A 22,022-nucleotide genomic window follows, 5' to 3' on the forward strand; every position below is an offset into this window, starting at 1 on the left:
GACAGACTCGGCGCATGCGCACGCTATACAAAGACGCTCGACTGCGGAAGACCTCACAGTAGCGCCCCTGCTCCCGCGAGAACACCGACAGCGACCGCGCCGAGAGCCAGGAACGCCTCCTTGCCCGGCACGCCTGTCCTCCCTGCGCCGCTGCTCGGACTGTTGGTCGCACCGACGGTCGCCGAAGCTACGCTCGTGTCGACGGTGCCGACCTTGGTGTACGGTGCGCGGGTCGCCGTCGAGAAAACCTCGCCACTGCGAGCGGAACGAACGAAGGGAAGCCGTCAGGGGCAGGCTCGACCGCACAGGAGCGAGAGAGACAGGGACGCACGGGTTGCCCGACTGGAAGCCGATGACGCTCGTAGCTGCGACGGGCGAGTTGGTGTCCTCGACGGTCGCCGTCGTCGGAAAGGCGCCGACCAGTCCAGTCGCCGTATCGGTGCCGGACGCCGCGAGGATGCTCTCGGCGTTCGCGCCGGCGGTCGAGATGGCGTTCAGGAGCGAGGTCGCGGCGGACGCGCCGTCGTAGGTGTCTGTCGGCGAGGAGGACAAGGTCAGCGAGGCAGACACAGTCGATGAGGACGGGCGACGCACAGATGAGCGGCGGGAACGGCGCGGCGGTCTGTGCGCGCGCCAGAGCGGCCACGAGCGCGATCAGGAGCACGCAGACAGTGCGCATCGTGTGCTGTAGAGCGAGGAGAGAGCAAGAGAGAGAGCGGAGAAGGGGCCACGCTAATTGAAGTCGCCGATCGACCGACCCCACTCTCGTCGCTGAAGAGGGAAAGGGCCGGGTTGCAGGCGAGAGTACAACACAGAAGACGACACAGCACGCCGCACAACGAAAGCTCAAGACTGACCACCACCGCTGCTGCCGCCACCGCCGCCGAAGAACCGAGTGCCGAGTCGAGCGCCGAGCCTTGCGAACGCTCGTTCCTCCCTCGCGCCGCCCTCTCCTCGCGACAAAGCCGGCGTGCCCGACCTGCTGCCGTCTCGACTGCCTCCTCCACCAGGGAGCATCGGCAAGGACGAGGCGGCGGCACCGAAGCCGCCAAAGAGGCCGAGGTTGGACCCGGCGGTCGTCGGCGACGCGAGGCCGGACGTCGACGGCGAGGTGAGCGAGTTCGAGCCCGGGTCCATGTCGAGCGTCGTGAGGAACGACGAGTCGGACAGGCCGGTCGCGGTCGAGGTCTTGGCGAGGAAGATGTCGAGGAGGTGGTTCTGGTCGACTCGGCGGACGCCCTGTGCGGCGAGTAGACGAGTTAGTCCGAGGCGAGCGCACATAAAAGTGAAAGAAGGGACGCACCTTGAGCTCGAGGACCTTTTGAAAGTCGGAGAAGGACTGGCACGGGATGAGGAGGAGGTAGTGCTTGACAAAGTCCTCGGCGGGCTCCTCCGGGCTCATGATGACCTTGAGGAGCGTGTCGATGTTCTGCACGTTCCTCGAGACGTAGCGCGAGTACCTGCAGGTGAGAGAGAGGTGTGAGTCGACGACGTACGGAGAGAGGGAACGAGAGGTGGGGCGCACGAGGTCGGGATGGGCGTCGTGTCGCCGGGAGCGATGACGAGGTGAAGCAGGCAATGCTTGAGCCCTTGAAGGTCGAGGAGGATCTGCAGGGACACTGTCGAGTCAGGTGACGGGTCGCTGTGGCCGCGACACAGAGAGAGAGAAGACGCACCTGCTCGGCGCCCGTCTGGGTGATCGGTCGAGTCTTGACGATGGTCTGCGTAAACTTGGCGAGGACGAGCCTGTGATCGGGCCGTGAGCAACTCGTCGACCGACACAAAAGAGAAGGAGAGAGAAGGGGACGCACCCGACAATCTTGTCGCACGCGCTCCGCACGTACTTCTTCTGCTCGACGCCTTCTCGCACGACGCCGACGACCGTCTCGAGCGCCCTCGTGAGCTCGCCGACGTACACACTCTCTGAACTGACGAGCTCGGCCTCCCGCCACGGGCTGCGCGCCATCGACGCGAAGCAGGGCTCGGCCGTGAACTCGAGCTCGCGCAGGATGGCGAGGAGGGCGGCCGACGCGGTGCCGGTGAACAGGTCCTTCTCGGCCTCGAGCGAGACGCGGTCGCGAAAGTCGGGGTGGATGCGCTCTTGCAGGCGCTCTTCGAGCTGCGGGCCTCGACGGGTAAGGATCGGTCGGGCTCGCGACTCGGGAGGGGAGACGCACTTGAGTCGCCGTCTCGAGGCAGTACTCGGCCGTGTTGAGCACGAGGCACGCCGTGTGCAGCTCCTGCATGTTGGGCCGACCCTCGCTCGACTTGCGGTCGAACCTGCAGGCGCGAAAAGAGTCAGGCGAGGTCGAGGAAGGGGAGAGGACCGTGCGCAGACGTACTTGATGAGCGCGGCGGTCAGGACGTTTTCGGCGTACGTCTTGAGCCACTTGCGGTACACCTTGCACAGGTCGAGCATCGGCTGCCGGGTCGACAGCTTGGCGCACCGCTCGAGCGCCTCGCGGTAGAAGTAGAAGAGCTCGGTCGACGACGGGAGGACGGCCGACGGGTTATCCGAGGGCGAGATCGAGATGCGCGACGACGTGAACGACTGCATCATGTCGGACAGGGTCCTGCGTAAGGTGCGGCGGGTCAGGGAAAGAACGACTGGCGCGCGAGGGAGGGAACGGCCCGGGACGCACTTGTCCTGCGCGTCGACAAAGACGCCGAGGTACGGCTCGAACACGCTCGTGATGAGCATGGTCGAGTCGTTGACGCCGTAGGTGATCTGCGACAGCTTGAGGACCTCCTCGAACGGGACGTTGTACTTGCGAGCCATCTCGCGCTCAAAGTCGTCCGTCTGGGCGATCGACTCGAGCAGAAGGCCGACATTGAGGCTCGACGACGACTTGGACAGGACGCTGCGCAGGTCATTCCTGCAGGGCGTGATAGACGGTCAGTCGGGCCCGGGCTCATCAAGGAGGGGAACGAGGGCGACGCACTTGGTCACCTCGCTGAACCCGCCGGCGAGTACTGCGCCGACCTTCCAGTCCTGCGGGAACACGGCGCCGTTCTCGTCCTCGTGCGTCTTGAGCACGCGCCGGAACCAGGCGAACCGGCGAGAGATGTTGTCGAGCTGGCCCGCCTCGGACGCCGAGCCGAAGATGCGGCGGTAGTCGCGCAGGAGGAGGAGCGAGTACCACTTGAGGAGGGCGTGCCTGTCGAACGTCTCGAGGTCAGTGACGTGCGGCAAAACCGTGCAAGAGAAAGAGGGACGCACTTGGCGTCGTCGCCGAGAGCGTGGACCACCAGACAGGCCTCGGCCAGCTGCGCATCCTTGCCCGCTCGCGCCGCCTCGCTCGGGAACCTGCAGGTGCGGCGAGTCAGTTTCGGTGTTCGGCGGGGGACGTTGAGAAGGAGAGCACGACGCACGCCTCCTCAAACTCGTGCATGACCTGCTCCTTGAGGACGTTTTGCACCTCGAGGACGCCTCGACTGACGGCCGACACGCGCTCGACGCTCGAGAACGTCTTGAAGTATGCCGACAGCTCCTTGACGGCGGCGAGAGCTTGCGCCGTCTCGCGGTACCGGCGAGATTTGGCGAGCCGAGTGAGCTGGTCAAAGGCGTTGACTGCGAGGAGAGACGACATGAGCGGCGCGCTCGGGCTGAGAGAGGGAGAGCGGGACGAACCGAGCATCTGGAAGCGCTTGAGGGCGTTCATGCTCGCGACGAGGTTGCGCTTGGCTTGGTCGAGCGACTGGATGTCGCGGGTGATGTCGCGAACGACGACCTCGCTCTCGGTCGCCGCGTCTCGAATCGCCGTCACCTGCGACAGGAGGTCCTGCACGCCGTATTGCGTTAGGGGATGGCGCAGGAGGAAGGTAAGGAGGCGAGAGGGGACGCACGCCGATAAGCTCTTGCAGTTCGCCGAGCCGGCGCGGGTCCTGGTCGTGCTCGAGCGCCTTGGTGAGGAGCTCGATGTCCTCGCGGATGCTCTGGATCTTGGCCCGCAGTAGAAGCCCGACCAATGGGGCCTGCGCGAGGCTGGTCTCTGCAGAACGGTCGGGCGAGAGGGTGAGCTCCCCACTTGGTCGAGGTGCCGGGGGAGAGAGGAGCGAGAAGGGGGCGCACCGTCTGGAAGCAGCTCGTTCAAGATGTCCTCGACCTGCACGCCGCCGGTGCTGTCGCCTCCACTGCCCGCCCCGCCGCTGAGGACGAACGCGTCGAGTGCATCGCGGTCGTGGTCGGGTGCGGCCTTGTTGGTCAAGAGGGTGAGGAGGAGCTGCGGCGGGAGCTCGGGCAGAGGCTCTGGTGGCTCGTGAGCTGCTCGTGGCGGCAGCGCGATCGTCGGTGTCGACATCGAGCCGTGTGGACGAGAGCGAGGACGAGCGGCGCTCGCTCACGGACGAGAGCCGAGCCAGCTGTCGCCCTCTCGTCCTGCCGGTGCTGCGCTCGCGCTATGTCGCTTGATGGCCATTCGCTCTCGACAATGCGCCCAGGGGCTGCCGCAGACGAGCCGCGAGAGACCTCTCCTCGAGCCCCGACTCGGCGCCGACTGATGAAGCCGCTCGGGCAGCGACGAAGCACACGAGAGTCACGACGATGCATTGCTTTTGTAGAGAGAGAGAGAACGACTGGGGCCACCCCTCCTGGCGCTTCAACAACCCGCGTGGAGGGAGGAAGCCCTCTCTCGACTTCTCCCCTCCGCCTCCTTCTCCTCCTCGACCTCGTCCTCCTCCTCCTCCTCGATCGACCGGCCGGCAGAGACAACGCTCGCTCAGCCCATCAGGTCACCGAACGCCTCCATGCCGGGCGTCGACTCCTTGACGGCCATCTCGCTGCGCAAAGGGAAGGGGAGAGGAGGGTCAAAGCCTGTCGCACGCTGAGGCCAGACCGAAAGGGGAGAGAAAGGGCGAGCGCACAAGTACGAGTAGATGATGGTGACGCAGAGGAGGATGCCCGTGCCCGAGCCGAGGGCGCCGACGAGGTCGGCCGCGACCGAGAGGAGGCCAATGACGGCGCCGCCGAACAGGGCGGCCGTAGGGATGACGCGCTTGAGCTCCTTGTACATGCTGCCGTCGCGCTCGCGGCCGGCGATGACCATCTGCTGGTCCTTGAGCTGCTTGGCGACGTCGCGCGGGCCCGAGCCCGAGATCTCGATCCACGTCTTGGAGAAGAGGGCGCACGCCGACAGCATGAAGGTGATGTAGAGCGCCGTGTGGATCGGGTCGGTCGCGAGCTCGCGCAGGCTGCGCGGCGGCGACATGTAGTAGACGAGGCCCGACTTGGCGAACAGCTGGGCCGAGTCCTCGAGGGGCTGCGGGCGCGAGAGCGAGGTGAGCCTCGAGGCGCTCGGACGGCGACCGGCATCGAGAGAGAGAGACGCACCTCCCACACGCCGAGGAGACGAACGAGGAGGTTCTCGGGGAACCGACTCGACAGCATCTGGGACACGATGAAGACGTTCGAGGTGAGGGCCGACTCGAGCATGATGCTGCGGGCGACGAGGCAAAGTCAGTCCGAGGACCACCCATCGACCATCGAGAGAGGGCGAGACGAGTCGACGCACGGCATGTTCGAGGTGTAGAAGAGCTTGACGGGGAAGGTACCGCGCTGGCCGCGGAACCGGTTGCTCTTGACCGGGATCTCGATGCGGAAGCCCTGGAGGTAGATGACGAGGGCAAAGACGGCGACGGTCGCGATGAGGTTCATGACGTTAGGCAGGCGCTCGCGGTAGAAGGCCTCCTTGAGCGCGCGCGACTTGTCGTTCCAGGTGAACAGGAGGTGGAACAGGGCGATGAGCGCGCCCTCGAACTCGGGACCGCGGCCCGTGTTGACCGTCGTCGGCGAGAACGCCTTCCACACGATCGACTCGCAGATGTTGGTGGCGATGAACAGGTTGATGCCCGAGCCGAGGCCGTAACCCTTCTGGAGGAGCTCGTCGAGGAGGATGACGATGAGGGCGGCGACGATGAGCTGGAGGATGAGGAGGAGGCAGACACCGGCGCCGAGGTCCGACGGCTGGCCGTAGAGGCCCGTGAGGACGTAGACCGTGGCCTGGCCGAACGAGATGAGGAGGGCGAGGACTGCGAGGCGGGCAGGACGAGGCGAGGTGACAAAGGGACGGGCGAGGGTGCGTGTGTCAGTAGCTGAACGCCTCGGCAGGCACTGCGAACATCGCTCGGGAGGGAGGGAGGTGGACGCACGCTTCTGGGCACCGCCAAAGAGGGCGCGGTCCTCCTTGAGGGTGAAGTCGACCTCGATGAAGCCAGCGCCCTGGAGGAGCTGGATGATCATGCCCGACGTGATGATGGGCGTGATGCCGAGCTCCATGAGGGTACCACGGTTCGAGGCGAGGATGACGCGCATCCAGTAGAGCGGGTCTGCGAGGGAGAGGGGCCGAGGTCAGTCAGGGCCCAACGGCTGAAGATGATCGAGGGACGGTCCCGACGCACCGGACGAGTCGGACGACACGATGCCATAGAGCGGGATTTGCGAGCACACGAGGAAGATGAGGAGGGTGATGGCCGTCCAGCCAACCTGGGGGAGGAGGAGGAGAGGGTCAGGACGGGCTTCCCGACTGGATGCAAAGGCCGAGGGCTGCTCACCTTGGTGTTGAAGGGGATCTGCGAGGCGTACGATGCAGCAGGTCAGGGCGTGCGACTGGCAAGACGAGGACGAGGGGGAGTGCACGCGGCGGGGGACGCACCTTGCGATCAGGAGCGGAAACCTCTGGCAGGATAGGCAGGAAGGGCCGGACGAGGTCGAGAACGCGGACCATGGTGAACGCTGGTCTCGCAAGGCGAGGCGAGGTGGGCGTCGGAGGGGGAGAGGAGGAGGAGGGGGAGATGGGGACCGAGGGGGACGCGCACAGAGACGGGCCGACCGAGTGGAGGGGCGAGAGGGTGCTGTCTGGAGGGTGACGGGCCTGACGGTGGCTTGCAGGCGGCTGGCACGGGCGACGGAGGAGCAAGAGTTGCCCTTTCCCCTCCTCGTCGACCGCCGGCCGTCGCGCGACCACGTCGCACCTTCGCCGACCTCTCTCAGAAGGCCTTGTCGCGTGAACAGGCACGCGTGTTACAGCAACAGCTTGATCGCGCTCTAATCAGACCCGCCTCGCCCGCTCTGCCCTGTTCGCCCGGTCCGCGAACGCGTTCGTCTCGCTCGAGACGACCTTGGTGAGGTGCCGCCGCGCGCCGTCGAGTGCCGAGTTGCGCAGCTGCGTGGTGATAAGGTCGAGGAGAGGCGCATAGGCGGCGGGGTGGCGCGAGAGCACGCGGTGAAAGGCATGATAGCTGAGCCTGCGCGAGAGGAGAGAGGAGGTCGGTGCGAGGCCGAGCGGGTGGGCGAGAGGCGAGCGCGCACGCACCAGGTCACCCACGGTCTCTTGAGCGAGAACTCGACGCCGAGCTGGCGCGCCTTGCGCGACCGCGACTGGTTGGCGCTCGCCGCCCACTCGAACTTGACGACCTGCTGGACGACCTCTGCGAGACGCTCCCGAGCAGGGTCAGTCCTCTGCCTCGACGAGTTGCACGAGAAAGGGGGACGCACTGAAGAGGAAGGCAGCCTTGCGCCGTGGCAGGATGCCCCAGTCGTGCACGTACGCCTGGAACTTGAGCGCAACGACGAGGACGGCGCGGTAGACGTTCGAGTAGGCCGTCGAGAGCGAGTTGTGCGACGTGTCGGTGTACAGGACGTGCGAGCGGATCTTGACGGCGCTATTGAGGGTGGAAGATGGTCAGGTTCGACGGCCATGGAGCCCGAGAGAGAGGCGGAGGACGCACCGGAACATCGAGTTGACGAACGCCTGCCCGGGCGTGCGGCATCGCTGGATCGTGAGCTGGTCGTGGATATCTGCGTCCGTCGATAGCGTCAGGAGCGACCCTTGAGAGCTCGAGGGAGGGAGAGCGCACGCACCCTTGTCCATCGTGAGCGACGTGTTGAAGCGGACCTCGAGCGTGGCCGGGTTGATCGCCAAGCCGCACCAAGGAAAGTCTGCGTCGTCGCACTGTCAGTGTCGGTGTCCTTGAGGACGAGGAGGGAGAGTTGGGGCGCACCGTCGCCTTCCTTGAGCGGCGGAACGACCTCGCCGTCCTTGAGCGAGATGTCGAAGTTGGTCAAGCGCTTCTCTGCCGAGATGTTGCAGCCGTACTCGGGGATGCCTGGAATCGGTGCGGGCGTGAGTGACGGCGACGGGAAGAAGGAGAACGAGTGAGAGAGCGCACCGTCGTCCATGACTCTCAAGAACCGGCCCGCCCTCTCCTGCTCGGTCGAGATGAAGAGGAAGTCGTCGACGTAGCGGAGCATCGTCTGCGTCGTCGAGGTAGATCAGTGTGCTGCTCGAGGAGCGAGGAGAGAGTGGACGAGAGGCGCACAGAGTTGTCATCGTCGGTGAAGCCGAGTCTCGTCCGCTCCATGTCGGCGTAGAAGAGGCTGCACAGGAGGCTCGACAGGACCGAGCCTTGCGGGATGCCCGTCTTCTGCCGATACAGACGACCGCTGACCTGCTCGGGAGGAGGGGGGTCAGTAAGGCTGAGAGAGAGGGGAAGGAGAGGGACTGAGCGCACCTTGACGAGGTTGGTCGTGATGTGCTCGCGCAGGAGCTGCATGAGCCTGTCGCGCTCGACGTTCTGGTAGACGACCTGTGGAGCGTGGCCTGTCAGGTGGGGGTGACGATGGACAGGGGCGAGCGAGCGAGGACGCACCTGGTCCGAGATGACGACGTTGTGCAGCTCGGCCGCGAGCTTTTGCGCCAGCTCGGTGAACGCGCCGTACTCGCCTGCGCAGACGACGAGGTGTTAGGCACGTCCTGGTCGGCGCAGAGAAGAGAAGGGACGACGCACTGTCGGTACACGCCGCACGCTTGAACGCCTTCATCGGCCGGCCGGCGGCCGGCGACACCTGCGAGTACTTCTGGATCCAGTAGAGCGTCTGCGTATCTATCCGAGTCAGTGTGTGGGCCCAACAGAGGCGTCGAGAAGGGGGCGCACCTCGCTGAGCACGTCCTCGACGATCTCGAGGAGCTTGTCCTGCTGGATCGTGTCGTACGCCGCCCGGACGTCGACCTTGACGAGGTAGAGCTTGGGCCTGCAGGCTCGTCGAGTGTAAGTGACGACGACGACGAGGGGAGGCGGCGGCGACGCACATGATGCCGTTGTGCTTGTCAAGCATGCGCCGCTTGTAGGTGCGAAGCTTGGCGTAGATCTGGTGCGGGTCCGAAACGAGGCTGCCGACGAGGTATGGCTTGCGCTTCTGCGGACGAGATGCGCTCGAGCGAGCTTCATCGAGGCTCAGGAGGAGAGAGAAAGAGGTGGGACGCACCTTCTCAAACGTGAGGACGTCGAACACGCTCTGCAGGATCTTGTTGATCGGCTGGCCGACCTCCTTCTGGCCGTTGAGCTGCACGCCGAGAACGTCAGTACCGCCTCGAGGGAGAGAGGGAGAGGACGAGGGACGCACGCCGAGCTTGATGGGCCGTCGAGCGAGGTTGACGATGGGCCGCACGCCCGTCTCCTTGGGCAAGAGGCGCACGTACGAGAACCCGAGCTCTCGCGCTCGCTGCAGCGGCAGAAGCTGATCCTGCACGAGGAAGAGAGTCAGAGTGGGTCTCGAGGAGAGATAGAGGGGTAGGACGCACGGGCGGCACCTGCTCGAAGACGGACGAGCCGAGCTGGGCCAGCAACGGCGCACACATCGAGTTCCAGTCGTCCTGGCGGAAGTACAGCGGGCGGTTCTGGTGCGTGGCGGCATCGGTGACGTAGAAGTTGGTCTGTAGGCCGAAAAGAGGGCGTCAGGGCAGGTCGTCGAGGACGAGGGAGAGAAACGACGGACCCGGATGAGGTCGACGACGAAGCCGTCCATAACCCAGAAGAGGAACTCGCTCAGAAGCTCCTTGCGCTTGTCCATGTCGGCCGCAGTCGGACGCTGCTCGTTGCCGCCGAGCCACGCGCACGTCGTGACCGAGAACCCTTGAAGGAGCGCGTGGACCGAGGTCGACTCGTAGCGGCGCATGCGGATGAACGCCGAGATGCCTGCGTGCACGAGCATGTCAGAGAGGGGGACGGGAGCACGAGAAGGGGACAGGGACGCACGGTCGTCGATGAGCCGGGCATTCTCGACCGAGCCCCAGAACGCTCGCGGGATGACCTCGCCAACGGCGCCCTGGACGAACCGCTCGACCTGCAGACGCGCACACAGTCAGGAACGGCGCGCAGGCGAGAGATAGGGAAAGGAGAACGCACCTCGTGGAACGAGCACGCGAACTCGGCGAGCTTAGGCTTCTCGCGCGCCTTCTCCTGGGCCTGCGTCTGGCCGTGCGGCACGACGAGCGACGCGTGCGAGATGTCGATCGAGACGTCGCCTCGCGAGATCTGCGTGTGCGGCGGCTCGGCGAGTTCCTGCGAGGCGAGAGAGGGCGCAAGTCAGGGTCGGCATACGAGCGGGGAGTGGAAGAGGGACGGACGAGGCCGACGCTGCGGTCGCCCTGCGACGAGGGACAGCGCTGTCGAGGCATCTGCAGGACTCGTCTGTCAGTGCTGCGCTGTAGAAGAGGCGAAAAGCGAGCGCACCTTGGACGGACACCGGCGGTCGAGGAGCTTGCGGTAGTTGCACCTCGCGCTCAGGGTCGCGAGCTTGTCGAGGATCGGCAGGACCGGCTTGAGGCGCTCAGGGGTCTTGACCGGGCCCAGCTTCTGTACGACGCGGTGACTGTCAGGTGACGCTCGAGGTGGGCGAGGGCGAGAAGAGAAGGAGAGAGAGAGAGAGGCGCACCTTGATCTCGACCTCGCGGTCGAGGTAGTCGGGCATGATCTGGAAGCTCGTGCGCGCCTTATCGCTCGTAAAGACGTTGTGGAGGCCAAACTGGCGAGGGAAGATGTACTTGGCGAGGTGACGAGCGGGTGCTTGAGCGACGGCCTTGCGCGGACGAGTCGACGAGGGCGCCACAGGGGGGAACAGGGTCGACAGACGGGTCAACACATCTGCGAGAGAGGCGCACGATCAGTGAGGACGTGCTGGAGGGAGAGAAAGGGGGACGGACGCTTTGGCGGAAGGCCGTAGGGCGGCTTCCCTCCCTTGACGTTGGCGACCCGATTGTGGTACATGCGGTGGCGCGAGAACACGATGGCGTTGGCCGAGTTGCTGCAGGTCGAGAGAGTCAGGTCGAGGTATCGGAAAGAGGGAGAGAGGAGAGGGTCGACGCACAGGGTCGCGAGCTTTCTACGCTTTGTCGGCCGGTCGAGCGCCTCGGACCCGCCGCCGAACGTGCTGTTGATCGACTGCGACGGCCGCAGCCGTTTTGTCGGCAACGGCTGAGAGTCGGCGAGCTGCGTCGGCGCCTGGATCTCGAGGAGGGGCGCGCCGGCGAGGAGCGGCGCCGACAGGACGGGACCGAGACGTCGCGAGCGACTTGTTGGCGGGCTCGGCGACCCGAGCGCAGGGCTTGTGGACGCTCTCTCGGTCGGTGAAGGAGGAACGAGGACGATGTCGGTAAAGCACGTGTCACCGTCGAGCTCGCGCTCGCCGGGCTCGCCTCGCTCGTCGATCTCGAGCGTCGCCGCCGCGCCCTTGCGCCGGCGCTTGCGCTTCGTGCGCTCGTGAGCCGTCCTGGACTTGCGTTTCGACGTCGAGCCGGCCTTGTTGAACAGGTCGTGCGGCTTGAGCTCGGCGACAGGCGTGCCCGAGACTTGGAGGAAGCAGGCGTTGGCAAGCGGGACGAACAGGGCGATGGTTGGCGACGAGAGGAGCTCGATGAGCGAGTCGGCTCCGATACTGCGAGTGCGAGGTATCAGGTGCGCTCGCCGAGAGGTGGACGAACGAGCGAGAGAGAGAGAGAGAGGCGTACCGAGATGCGAGAGTGTCCCACTCGATCGAGCTGACGAGCGCCGAGACGACCGTGTTGGGGAAGACGCTGACGTAGGACGCTCCGAGACCACTTCTTGTGCGCTGTAGGCCACGCTTGGGGTCGCTCGTTTGCTGCGGGAGGTCAAGGTCAGTGCGGCAAGGCAGAGGGCGAGGGCGAGAGGACGGACCAGGCGATAGCCGAGGGCGAGGACGTGCTTCGGGGTGGCAAAGACGACCCTGCCAGCTTGTTTCTCGCGCTGGTAGTGCTTGGTGTGGGCCGAGAAGAGGCGCTGCTGGACCTGGTCGACAATCTGTGTCGGCGCGAGCGAGGGTCAGGGGTGCTCGGCCCGCCGTCGAGTGGGAGAGGGGGCGTACCTCGGTCATGCTGGTTGTCGTGGACCGATCGGTGACGGGTGCGAGCTGCGGCAAGCCCGTGATGGCCGAGCTGGCGACGAGCGTGTCGGCGACGAGGCGGCGGAACGTGTCCGAGTCGGTGTCGCGGACGAGGGCGAGGTCGGCGGGCAGGAGGTCGGCGAGGGGCTTGACGTCGGTGTAGAAGGTGGCGAGCAGGCGCAAAGTGACGGCAAGCGAAGGCGGTGGACCTGCAGGCGGGGCCGTGTTGTGCGACGAGGGCGGGTGCGAGGATGGCGCGTCGGGGGTGCGAGGCGCAGCTGGATCGTGTCGAGGCATAGCTGACAGCGTGCACGAGCTCTCAGGTGAGCATCTGGGCGCGAGCGAGCGTGACCCGTCGTCGTCGTCGGCGAACCAAGTCGCTCCTGGCCTCACTCCCTTCCGCTCCTCGCACCTTGCTGCACAGTGCGCCATACCAGCACCTGTCGAGCACCGACACACCCTCCCTCGACCGGCCCACCAACGCCCCACCTCGCGAGCTTCACCGCCCCTCGTCCTCATCAGCTCTCGTCATGTCGTCGGCCAAGGTAGGAGCCTACGGCGCAAACTCAAAGGTGCGCACCCTCAGTCGCTGTTCAGAGTACCCTCGCTGACTCTCGACCCACCCGCAGAACGACACGGGCTTCCGAGTACGTCTCCCTCCCCTCCCTCCTCCTCGACCCGCGCCTTGCCGCCGTCGCCTCGCCCTCCCCGGTGAGCCAGACCTGACCTGCCGCTCGCCAACTCGCAGAAAACATGGGACCAGAAGGAGTACGAGGAGATTGCGAGGGCAAAGGTGCGTCGCCCGCCTTCTCTTCCATCCCCTCGCCCTCGACCCGGCTCGACCGACCCCCTCGTTGCTGACCCGCTCGGGCCCCACAGGACGAGGAGATTGTCGAGCACGCCAAGGCGGCCGAAGCAGCTGCCGCACAGGGTGCGTCCAGCCTTTTGCTTCCTCTCGACTCGCATGCACACCAACGCCGACTGACCTCCTGCTCCTCTCCCTCGCCAGGCAAGCGTGCCCCGCCGCGCAAGAAGGACGACCTCCCCAAGGCGACCCAGGCGATGCAGGCGCGCGACGTCCCGCTCGAGCTCGACAAGAACCTGAACAAGACGATCGTCATCGACGCGAGCGCCGGCAGCGGCCAGAAGCAGCCGGGCTTCTACTGCGACCTGTGCAAGCGCACGTGCAAGGACAGCGCGAGGTACCTCGACCACCTCAACGGTCGAACTCGTGCGTCCCCTCCTTCCTTCCTCTCGTCGCCGTCCGTCCTGCGCCAAGTCGAGCTCACCTCGCCCGTGCCGTGCCTCTCGCAGACCTGCGCCGCCTCGGCCAGACGACCAAGGTCGTCAAGTCGACGCTCAATGACGTGCGGCAAAAGATTGCCGAGCTGCGCGCCAAGTCGGCCGCGAGCGCCGACGCGAAAAAGTACGACTTTGACCAGCGCATCAAGGACATCAAGCAGGCCGAGATTGCGAGCCGGGACGAGGCGCGCGAGGCCAAGCGGCGCAAGCGCGACGAGGAGCGCGCCCAGGCCGAGAAGGACAAGGTCAAGGGCGCCGACGAGGAGATGCTGGCGACGATGGGCTTTGGCGGCTTCGGCGGGGCGACGAAGCGGTGACGGGCGCTGTCTTTCTCTCTCTGCCTTCCCTCTGCAGTGTTGTAACATGTACGAATCTGTCGTCGAGCATGCGAGACGGAGAGAGAAAGCCGCTGTCGAGCGTTCCCTCGCCTCCTTCTCGAGCGCTTTCGCCCGCTCCTGCGTCGCGCACTGGCGGTTGTGCCGAAGCGCACGCAGCTCTCGCCAGGCACAACCCTCGGGGTCTCGCCGTGCGTCGTCTCTGCGGCAGCTGGAAGCCGAGGAGGAAGGTCAAAGCGCGCAGGCGCATGCTCGGTTCGAGCTCCTCTCGAGTGGCTACCGCTCTCGCTGTTGCTCTCGTGGCTGCTCGCACTCTCGGGAACGAGAAAAGAGAGAACAGAAACTCGATCCGACGTTGCAGGCTCGACAAAAGAGAGAACTGCTCGTCCTCGCGCCCGCCGACGACCCGACCGCCCGAGGCGACGCCGTCGCCCACGAGGAGCACCGACGACGCCGCCGAGGAGGAAAGAGTAGAGGAACGAGAGGAGACAGGTTCAGAAAGGTGCGCATCCACCGCGCTGCGCCGTACAGCCTCCGGCCCTAGACCGCGCGAGGCGAGCCGGGGGCAGCAGAGGCCGGACAACCCACCTCGGAAACGAGGGGGCGGTACGAGCGAGCTCAAGGTCATCGAGGAGCGCACGCGACCCGGCTCCCTCTAGGGAAGCGCGGGAAGCGCACGCCCGTAGTTCTCGCTCAGATGGGGATGCGACCTGTCGCTCATCGCGACCTGCAAACAGTGTAGCTCTTTTGAGAGAGCAAGACAACTCGGAGAATAACCTGTACGAGCGCGGCACACGTCAGCTCTTTGCGTCCTGGTCGAGGGGGAGGGGGAGGAGAGGGAGGGAGGACGCACTGTAAAGAGATCCTGACTGACTGCTCGCGTCGTGCGCAAGGAGGGACGGGAGGGTGCGACGAGTCAGTACGTGTGGCTTTGGCGGTAGAGAGCACGTTGTTCGGGAGGTGGACGGACGTGTGGTCTTAGAGAACAAGAGGAGGCTGCCGCCCCTGCTCGCTACTTGGCCTGCGCGCGCCGCCGCCGCCGACTTGTAAAAAAACGCAGTCCGAATCGTTACCCCGCTGTCCGCCCTCCCTCTGGAGAGCTTCTTCTCTGCCGCATGCACGCTCGTACTTTGTATGCTCTCTCGGCGAGGGAGAGCGCGAGCGGGTTGCGAGCGGGCGAGGCGAGTGAGAGGAGGGGCGGCGGCGGGAGGAACCTAGTCCAGCAGGAGGTCAAAGCGAACTTGTAATGCCAGCGGCGAAGTAGTAAGCGAAAGCAAGGCGCTGAACGCTATTCAAAGTCGAGGCGAGGTCAAAGCGCGGTCACACGCTCCCGTCTCTATCGCTCTCGTGCCGCCTCCCTCGAGAGCCACACGCGTTTGCAAGGCTCGAGACGAGCACGTCGACGCCGAGGCAGCGCCTGAGAGCCCGTGCGGAGCATGCTCGCGACTCTCCTCTCGAGAACGGCCTGAACCCACGCACTCGCTGCAAAACCGGCTCGATGCACTGTCCTCCTGCGCACGACGAGCTACACCAAGACGCCCCACGCGCCGAGGACGCCAAACAGCATGCCGAGGAGCGCGACGAGGCTCGCGAAGCTCACGCTCGGGATCCCGTACGTCTTGACGGTCGCGAGCCAGGCGTACGCGAGGGCGGCGTGCGTGAGGGCCGCAAAGGCGAACGTCGGGGCGAGGCGAAAGGTGAAGAGGGAGGGCGGCGTGAGGCGGAAGGGAAGCGAGAGGAGGAGGGTGAAGATGAGCGAGAGGAGGATGCTGGATGTGGTCGAGCGCGTGCGGCGAGTCGGCGAGGCGAGGCGGGGCGGGATTGAGGTGAAGAGAGGGAAGGAGAGAGGGCGGCGTGTCAGTCGCAGGGACGGGCGCTGAGAAAGAGAGAGGTCCCGGACGCGCCTGTCGAGCCTCCAGATGAACACGACGCCGACCGGCACCTCGGGCAGCGGCACGCCCAGCTGCGCCTCGAGCTCGTCCCGCTGTACCGCCCTCAGACGCCGCTGAAACTCCTCGTCGTCGCCGCCGTCCGTCGTGCCGTCGAGCCCGCGCTCGTACCCTGGCCCTGCGCCCGCGAAGCACTCGACAACGCTGTACTCTTGCTCGTCCTCCTCGCCCTCGTCCCGGTACTCGTCTTCTTCCTCCTCGTCGTGCCCGTGCCCGTGCCCGTGCTCGGCCGCCCTCCTCCTCCCGACGCCCCTCAGGACCCCCTCCTCGTCCAAGTCGCGCCCGTCGCCGTCTCGCGGCAGGACGTCGGCGTACAGCTCGAGCTGCTTCCACAGGCGGCGACTGCCCCAAAGGATCTCGGTCATGGCGCTGCCGAGGCCGAGCCACAGGGCCGACCAGAAGAGCGGGTCGAGGGGAGGGAGGGGCGCGCGCTCGTGCGGCGAGTGAGGGGCGGCGGCGAGGGAGGGGGACGGGGTCGAGGTCGAGGTCGAGACGGAGGGGAGGAGCTTGACGACGAGGGCGACGGCGCCGAGGCGGAGCGCTTCTTGCGCGAGGGCGTGGACGATCGTCGGGAGGGCGAGGTGCGTCGCACCGTGCGCCCTCGACGGCGACACGGGCGGCAGCGGCTCCTCGAGGGCGACCTCGACCGTGTCGTAGTCGTCGCCGTCGTCGACGGCTGCGCCCGCCGGCGTGAACAGCTCGAACACGACCTCGCGCAGCTGCTCGGACGCGAGCCAGCTCGCGACGCCGAGGAGGAACGCCTCCCAGCGCAACTGGTGCGCGAGGACGACGACGACGACGACGGGGACGACAAAGAGGAAGAGGAAGGTGAGGGCGAACTGGACGAGGTGGTAGTTGCGGAACGTGCGCAGGGGGAGGAGCGAGTAGTGCGACGACAGGGACGAGAAGGACGACTGGCTCGAGGTGGGCGAGCCGGGGCGGGGCGACGGGCCGCCGTGACCGTGACCGTGCGCGTCGGAGGTCGAGACGAAGTGGGCGTGCGGGTGCGCAAAGGGGCGAGGGGCGCCGGCGGTCGCCGTGAGGAGGGACGAGGTGGATGCGGCGGGCGAGTCCGAGTCGTGCGCTGCCGGGTCGGCGCTCGAGTCGACAAGGAGGGCGTTGCTGGGCAAGCCCTGCGACGTCGGCGGTGCTGGTGGCGGTGCTGGTGCTGCCGCGACGGCGACGGCGGAAGGAGCGACGACAGGAGGTCGGCTGGCGGCGGCGTCGCCCGCTCGGGGGTGGTCGAGCTTGAACGAGGGCGCTCTCGGGTTGAGGGCGGTGCGCGTGTGGCCCTGGTCGCTGGTGCCGTTGCCAGCGAGGAGCGGCGAGCGCTCGTGTGGGGGCCTGGGGGAGGAGGAGAGAGGGTGAGCGTGGCGAGCTCGGGCAAGATCGAGTGGGCGCACAGGGCGACGCACATGGTCAAGGTCGCCCCTTGCGCTGCTGGTCGTTGTCGTTCGAGGCTGTCGTCGAGCAGGGAGAGCGAGGAGAGATGGCAATCGCGAGGGCCGTGTCTCTCTCTTTTGACCCGCCGTCCTGGCTTAACTGGGTCGCTGGAGCGAAAGGGGTGCAGCAACTTAAATAGCCTCTAAGGTTTTAAGTTTTATAAGAAAAAAAAGAATATATAAGGCTTTTAAAGCTTTTAAGGTTTCACTTGGCGCCGAGGGCCGCGCGTCGGCCGGTTCGCCTCTCCTCCTCACGCCCCTCTCTCGACAGAGCCACAGCTCCGAACCAGCCACACGCCCGCTCTCACTCTCCACCACTCGACCCACCACCACCACCGCACCCTCGCCCGCCCCTCGCGCCCTCTCGAGATGGCCGCAGGCGATCCCGACTACAGTCAGCTCTCGGCCCTCGTGTCGTCGTTCCAGCAACAGCAGCAGCAGCCCGACCAGCAGCTCGACCCGCTCGTCGTCGACCCACAAGACCCCACCACGGCCGGCATGAGCTTCCACGAGCTGTTCAGGTCCGTCCCGCCTCTCCATTCACCTCTCGCTCCCCTCGCCCTCGTTCGACGTGATTCCCCGCCGCATCGCACCCCTCGGTCAGCCGTCGGACCCGGCGCACTGCTCTCAACGAGCTTGTCGCCACGTACCGTGCCCCTTCGCCGAGCAGCCGGGGCCGAGTGGCCAACTGGCTCGCTCCGCTTCCTCGCGCGCCCTTCGGCCCCTCGCTCGGGGACTCCCTGCGATCGGCACCCCTCGCCCTCCGAGCCACCGATACTGACTGCGCACTCGCACCCGACCACAGCCACTACCTCGCGCCCGAGGTCGCCAAGCTCCCGCAATCGAGCGCGGCCCCCGTCGCCGCCGACCCGCTCGCCTTCACGTTCGGCGACGACCAGTCGTCCACCAACGCCGTCGCCGGGCCCTCGTCGGCGTCGACCTTCGACCCGTCGACGTTCATGCCCACGATCCCGGGCTCCCCGATCGGCGGCTTCTCGCCCTCGTCGGACGGCAACTCGAGCCACCGCTCGCCCATGAGCTTCCCCGACCTCGACTTCTCGGCCACGTCCGACCCGTTCGCGCTCGACCCGTCCATCTTTGGTGTCTCGGCCGGCCTCGACTACGGCATGCCCGTCGACGCCGTCGACACGTCGTTCACGTTCACGCCCGCCACCTCGACCGCGAGCGACACCCCGCTCTCGGTCCTCCCCAACGCGCCGCTCCCTCCCCTCCCGAACCTGTACCTCGACACCACCACGACGTCGGCGCCGACCGAGGTGCCCGCCGCCGCCGTCGCAGGCGCCGCCGAGCTCACGGCGTCGGGTCGCCCCAAGCGCAACGTCGCCCACTCGGTCCTCGATGCCGACGAGGACGACGACGACGCCATGTACTCGTCCGACGCCTCGAACGCGACGACGACGCGCAAGGCCTCGGCGCGTGGCTCGTCGCGCAAGCCGTCGGCGGCCAAGAAGGCCCGCGCGAGCTCGTCGGGCGCGAGCGAGGCCGGCGCAGCCCACCACGCGTCGGCGTCGGCGTCGACGTCGGCTTCGGCCGCCGCAGCGGCCGCCGAGGCCAAGCGCCTCGCGCGCACGAGCGTCGTCCCGCTCGCCAGCTCGGACCTGCACAAGACGACGGCCAACAGCAAGCTGCCGCCGGTCCCGCAGTGGGCCGACAAGCCCGACCCGGACGAGTACCAGAAGCTGTCGAGCAAGGAGAAACGCCAGATGCGCAACAAGATCTCGGCGCGCAACTTCCGCCACCGTCGCAAGGGTGCGTCCCCCGATTTCTCTCTCTCTCGTTCCTCGCCCGCCCGACCTCGACGAGCAATGTCCCTGACCCTGTCACTCTCGCCCCGCAGAGTACATCACGACGCTCGAGGAGGAGATCAGCAGCCGCGACACGATCATCTCGGAGCTGCGCGACGAGGTCGGCGTCATCCGCGCCGAGAACTCGGGCCTGCGCACCGAGGTCGCCACGCTCAAGGAGAAGTGGCAGGACCTCCTCGACAAACTCTCGTCGCTCAGCGGCACGCCCGTCGCCTCGCCTGCTGGCACTGCCGCGGCCGGCCTCGGTACCAACCCGCCTCGCGCCGTCGCCGCCGCCGTCGCCGGCTCCTCGTCGGCCGCCTCTCTCGCCGCCGTCAAGGAGGAGGAGGGCGAGACCGGCTCGCTCTCGGCGCAGCCTGCGTCGGCATCGTCGCGCCGCATCGGCACGCGCTCGGGCGGCGTCGCGCGTCCCAACCTCACCAAGGACGTGAGCGCCCTCGGTCGTCGCGGCGCGACGGGCAGCTGGGCGACGGCGGGCGGGTTCGGCGGCGGCTTCACGAGTGTCCACACGACGCTCCTCCCCGACGTCAACCTCGCCGATGGCCTGCACGGCAAGCCGAGCCTGCCGCCGTTCGCCACCCAGTCGTTCAACCCGGCGCTCAACGCCCTCACCGCCCGCCAGCTCGCCGACCTGCCCGCCATGACGGCCCACCTGCGCAACGCCGGCCTGTCGTCGGGCGGCAACAACCAGCAGCCGCAGCAGTCGCAGCAGGCGCCCAAGGGCACCTTCGAGGACTTCTTTGCGTCGAACCCGTACTGGCTCCGGCCCGACCAGCTCGACCAGAGCCGCGCAGCGCTGTACGGCAAGCTCGCCAACAACGCCGCCGGGCTCGTCGCCGCGCAGGCCAAGTCGTCGCAGCAGGACGGGTTCCTCCCCGTGCCGGCCGGCTTCGCGCCGAGCTTCTTCCGCTCGTCGACCTCGCCCTCCGCCGCCTCCTCCGCCGCTTCGTCCGACTTGACGGCATCCACCTCGGCCGCCGCGCCGACCAAGTCGTCGACCGCCGCCGAGCTCCTCGCGTTCCAGTCGCCGGCGACCGCCTTTGCCCTCGGCGTGTCGCACCAGGACGCGACCCTCGGCGCCGCCGCCGCCGAGCAGCACGCCGCGCTCATGACGGCCGCACGCGTCGCGACCCTCGCGCGCGAGACGCTCGCGAGCCGCATGTGGAGCGCGTTCGTCGACGCGTTCGCCGGGCCGGCGGTCGGGCCTGGCGCCGCCGCCGCCGCCGAGCAGCAGCAGCGCGGCGCGATCAGCGCCGACAAGGTTGCGGCGGTGCTCGGCGGCAGGGCGCGCGTAGAAGTCGTGCCCGTCGTCGCTGCGCCGGCGCCGGTGCAGCAGCAGGAGGTCGACGCGCTCGGCGAGCGCATGGGCGGCATGAGCCTCGCGCGTGCGGCGTCGCCTGTTGGTGGGAGCGGTGCCGACGAGCGCGAGTGCGGGTTCGAGGGCGTCGTCGGCCGGTGGCTAAGCGGCGGTGCGGCGCCGAAGAGGGCGTGAGCGCTTCCTGCGCCTCTTTCTCCTCCCTCTCCTCTCCTTTCGCCTTTCGCCTTTCATCAGTCCCACACTTTCCTCTGCCTTCATCCCCTCGACGTCGTCGCCTGTCTGTTCGCGCCTTAGCTTTGCGCCCTCGCCTCTCTCTCCCTCGACCTCCACGATCAGTCCCTCCGTACCCGCCTGTAGACTTGCCTGCTTGTGATCTGCACATTCTCGACCTTGCCTTACGTCCTGTCGAGCGAGAGAGCGAGACTCGGCAAAGCCTCATCGTCGACAGCGGAGAGAGCGAGCCACTTTCGACGAGCGAGTCGGCAACACCCCCTCTTGCGCTCGCACCATGTCGCCCACCGCCTTTGAGCGCGCCGTCGCCTACGTTGGCAGCTCGACCGCACCAAGCTCGACCGAGCTCAAGCTTCGAGTGCGTCCCATCCGCCCTCTCTCGTCGCCTGTCGGCGCTCATCAGTTGCCTCGTCGCAGCTCTACTCTCTCTACAAGGTCGCGACCACCAGCTCTCGGACGCCGACAGCCTCTCGACCAGGCCTGCTGGACTTCTCGGGGCGGGCCAAGTGGGACGCGTGGAGCCGGCTCGGCAAGGAGGACGAGATCGCGCGGCTGAGCGACGACGAGGTGTCGGACTGGGCGAGGCGAGCTTACGTCGACGAGGCGAGGGCGCTCGGCTTTGCGGAGGAGCTGGACGAGGTGCAGGAGCGGCCAGGGCCGAGGAAGGGCAAGAAGGACCAGATGGTCGCCGTCAGCACCCTCGAGGACTCGTTCGTCGACGAAGCGTGCGTCCCTTCTTTCTTCCGTTGCGTCGCCATCAGTCGTGCCGCCACTCACTGGCTCTGTCCGCCACGCAGGCCGCCATCACGGATACACGAGCTCGCGATCGACGGCGACGTCGCCGCTCTCGAGGAGTTTCTCGCCGGCGACGGCAAGGGCGTCGACCTGAACGAGCGCGACAGCTACGGCTATGCGCCGCTCCACTTGGCGACAGATCGAGGTGCGTCTCATCGAGTCCTCTTCTACACGTGCCAGGTCGGTCGCTCACCTCGACCTCTCTCGCAGGTCACGCCGATGTCGTCAAGGCACTTCTCGCTCACGGAGCAGACCGCTCTCTACCTGTGCGTGTTTCTCCTCTCTCCCTCTGCCGTACAGGCAGTGAACGTCTCGGGCTCTGCGTGAACTGAAGCCTCCTCCTCGCAGGATGAAGATGGCAACACAGCTCTCGACCTCGCACGCCTCGCCGAGCACGCCGACCTCGTCGAGCTGCTCTCGTAGCCCGCCTGCAATACATAGTTTCCTCTCTCGAGACCTGCAGCTACACGTCTCGGGATCTGAGCGCTCGCGAAAAGCGCGCGAGAGCAGCGAGTTCCTCGCCGCGCGGCGGTCGCCGACGAGCGAGCCGTCCTCGCCGGACGTTGAGTCTTTGTGGGCGAGAGGAGAGCGACAAAGAGTGCGGCATGATCGCGCGCATGGCCTGCGCGGCGGTCGCCGACGAGCGAGC

General features: G+C 66.9%; 9 protein-coding genes across 9 annotated transcripts; 3 read left to right on the plus strand and 6 right to left on the minus strand.

The window, feature by feature from the left end:
- Window positions 1–53: 53 nt before the first annotated feature.
- RHOBADRAFT_41791 (uncharacterized protein) lies at window positions 54–679 on the minus strand (the record flags this gene model as incomplete). Its single annotated transcript, XM_018413946.1, has 3 exons — window positions 54–255; window positions 332–533; window positions 595–679. The coding sequence occupies 3 exons, from the start codon at window positions 677–679 to the stop codon at window positions 54–56; spliced, it is 489 nt and encodes a 162-aa protein (XP_018273841.1).
- Window positions 680–774: 95 nt separating this feature from the next.
- On the minus strand, window positions 775–4,301 carry RHOBADRAFT_51603 (uncharacterized protein; the record flags this gene model as incomplete). The annotated part of the gene is made up of 14 exons (XM_018415923.1): window positions 775–1,239; window positions 1,304–1,460; window positions 1,526–1,608; window positions 1,677–1,746; window positions 1,812–2,119; window positions 2,178–2,280; window positions 2,343–2,573; window positions 2,643–2,876; window positions 2,943–3,158; window positions 3,221–3,307; window positions 3,373–3,571; window positions 3,632–3,782; window positions 3,847–3,992; window positions 4,073–4,301. 14 exons carry the CDS (start codon window positions 4,299–4,301, stop codon window positions 847–849), a joined length of 2,607 nt encoding a protein of 868 aa, XP_018273842.1. The 3' UTR covers window positions 775–846.
- A 217-nt stretch (window positions 4,302–4,518) lies between these two features.
- Window positions 4,519–6,895, minus strand: RHOBADRAFT_33985 (uncharacterized protein). The gene is made up of 8 exons (XM_018413160.1): window positions 6,651–6,895; window positions 6,550–6,567; window positions 6,397–6,481; window positions 6,148–6,324; window positions 5,511–6,027; window positions 5,330–5,435; window positions 4,864–5,258; window positions 4,519–4,779 (listed from the first exon to the last, which is right to left on the minus strand). Exons 1-8 carry the CDS (start codon window positions 6,720–6,722, stop codon window positions 4,719–4,721), a joined length of 1,431 nt encoding a protein of 476 aa, XP_018273843.1. The 5' UTR covers window positions 6,723–6,895; the 3' UTR covers window positions 4,519–4,718.
- Window positions 6,896–9,794: 2,899 nt separating this feature from the next.
- RHOBADRAFT_33988 (uncharacterized protein) lies at window positions 9,795–10,632 on the minus strand (the record flags this gene model as incomplete). Its single annotated transcript, XM_018413161.1, has 5 exons — window positions 10,510–10,632; window positions 10,404–10,454; window positions 10,183–10,338; window positions 10,033–10,120; window positions 9,795–9,972 (listed from the first exon to the last, which is right to left on the minus strand). Coding segments are annotated over exons 2-5 (471 nt in total), but the record flags the coding sequence as incomplete, so codon positions are not given.
- RHOBADRAFT_11859 (uncharacterized protein) lies at window positions 10,471–10,864 on the minus strand (the record flags this gene model as incomplete). Its single annotated transcript, XM_018412066.1, has 2 exons — window positions 10,471–10,632; window positions 10,712–10,864. Coding segments are annotated over 2 exons (315 nt in total), but the record flags the coding sequence as incomplete, so codon positions are not given.
- A 1,715-nt stretch (window positions 10,865–12,579) lies between these two features.
- On the plus strand, window positions 12,580–13,821 carry RHOBADRAFT_51606 (uncharacterized protein). Its single transcript, XM_018415924.1, has 6 exons — window positions 12,580–12,747; window positions 12,805–12,822; window positions 12,924–12,968; window positions 13,055–13,106; window positions 13,185–13,406; window positions 13,490–13,821. The coding sequence occupies exons 1-6, from the start codon at window positions 12,706–12,708 to the stop codon at window positions 13,792–13,794; spliced, it is 684 nt and encodes a 227-aa protein (XP_018273846.1). The 5' UTR covers window positions 12,580–12,705; the 3' UTR covers window positions 13,795–13,821.
- Window positions 13,822–15,290: 1,469 nt separating this feature from the next.
- Window positions 15,291–17,178, minus strand: RHOBADRAFT_51607 (uncharacterized protein; the record flags this gene model as incomplete). Its single annotated transcript, XM_018415925.1, has 3 exons — window positions 15,291–15,581; window positions 15,738–17,105; window positions 17,165–17,178. Coding segments are annotated over 3 exons (1,673 nt in total), but the record flags the coding sequence as incomplete, so codon positions are not given.
- A 394-nt stretch (window positions 17,179–17,572) lies between these two features.
- RHOBADRAFT_51608 (uncharacterized protein) lies at window positions 17,573–20,521 on the plus strand (the record flags this gene model as incomplete). The annotated part of the gene is made up of 3 exons (XM_018415926.1): window positions 17,573–17,724; window positions 18,009–18,973; window positions 19,062–20,521. The coding sequence occupies 3 exons, from the start codon at window positions 17,573–17,575 to the stop codon at window positions 20,519–20,521; spliced, it is 2,577 nt and encodes an 858-aa protein (XP_018273848.1).
- Window positions 20,522–20,855: 334 nt separating this feature from the next.
- RHOBADRAFT_51609 (uncharacterized protein) lies at window positions 20,856–21,834 on the plus strand (the record flags this gene model as incomplete). Its single annotated transcript, XM_018415927.1, has 5 exons — window positions 20,856–20,936; window positions 20,996–21,303; window positions 21,376–21,518; window positions 21,584–21,639; window positions 21,722–21,834. The coding sequence occupies 5 exons, from the start codon at window positions 20,856–20,858 to the stop codon at window positions 21,794–21,796; spliced, it is 663 nt and encodes a 220-aa protein (XP_018273849.1). The 3' UTR covers window positions 21,797–21,834.
- Between the last annotated feature and the right edge of the window lie 188 nt (window positions 21,835–22,022).

This window comes from Rhodotorula graminis, assembly GCF_001329695.1.
Source record: "Rhodotorula graminis WP1 unplaced genomic scaffold RHOBAscaffold_2, whole genome shotgun sequence".
In the NCBI taxonomy this organism is placed as follows: Eukaryota; Fungi; Basidiomycota; class Microbotryomycetes; order Sporidiobolales; family Sporidiobolaceae; genus Rhodotorula; species Rhodotorula graminis.

Coding starts and splice junctions, on each gene's coding strand:
- RHOBADRAFT_33985 (XM_018413160.1), bottom strand. CDS start 6,722: ATGGTCCGCGTTCTCGACCTCGTCCGGCCCTTCCTGCCTATCCTGCCA. Junction 6,325..6,396: donor CGTGTCGTCCGACTCGTCCG/GTGCGTCGGGAC, acceptor TCTCCCTCGCAG/ACCCGCTCTACTGGATGCGC. Junction 6,028..6,147: donor CTTTGGCGGTGCCCAGAAGC/GTGCGTCCACCT, acceptor CCCGCCTCGCAG/TCCTCGCCCTCCTCATCTCG.
- RHOBADRAFT_51606 (XM_018415924.1), top strand. CDS start 12,706: ATGTCGTCGGCCAAGGTAGGAGCCTACGGCGCAAACTCAAAG. Junction 12,969..13,054: donor AGGAGATTGCGAGGGCAAAG/GTGCGTCGCCCG, acceptor CGGGCCCCACAG/GACGAGGAGATTGTCGAGCA. Junction 13,407..13,489: donor CCACCTCAACGGTCGAACTC/GTGCGTCCCCTC, acceptor TGCCTCTCGCAG/ACCTGCGCCGCCTCGGCCAG.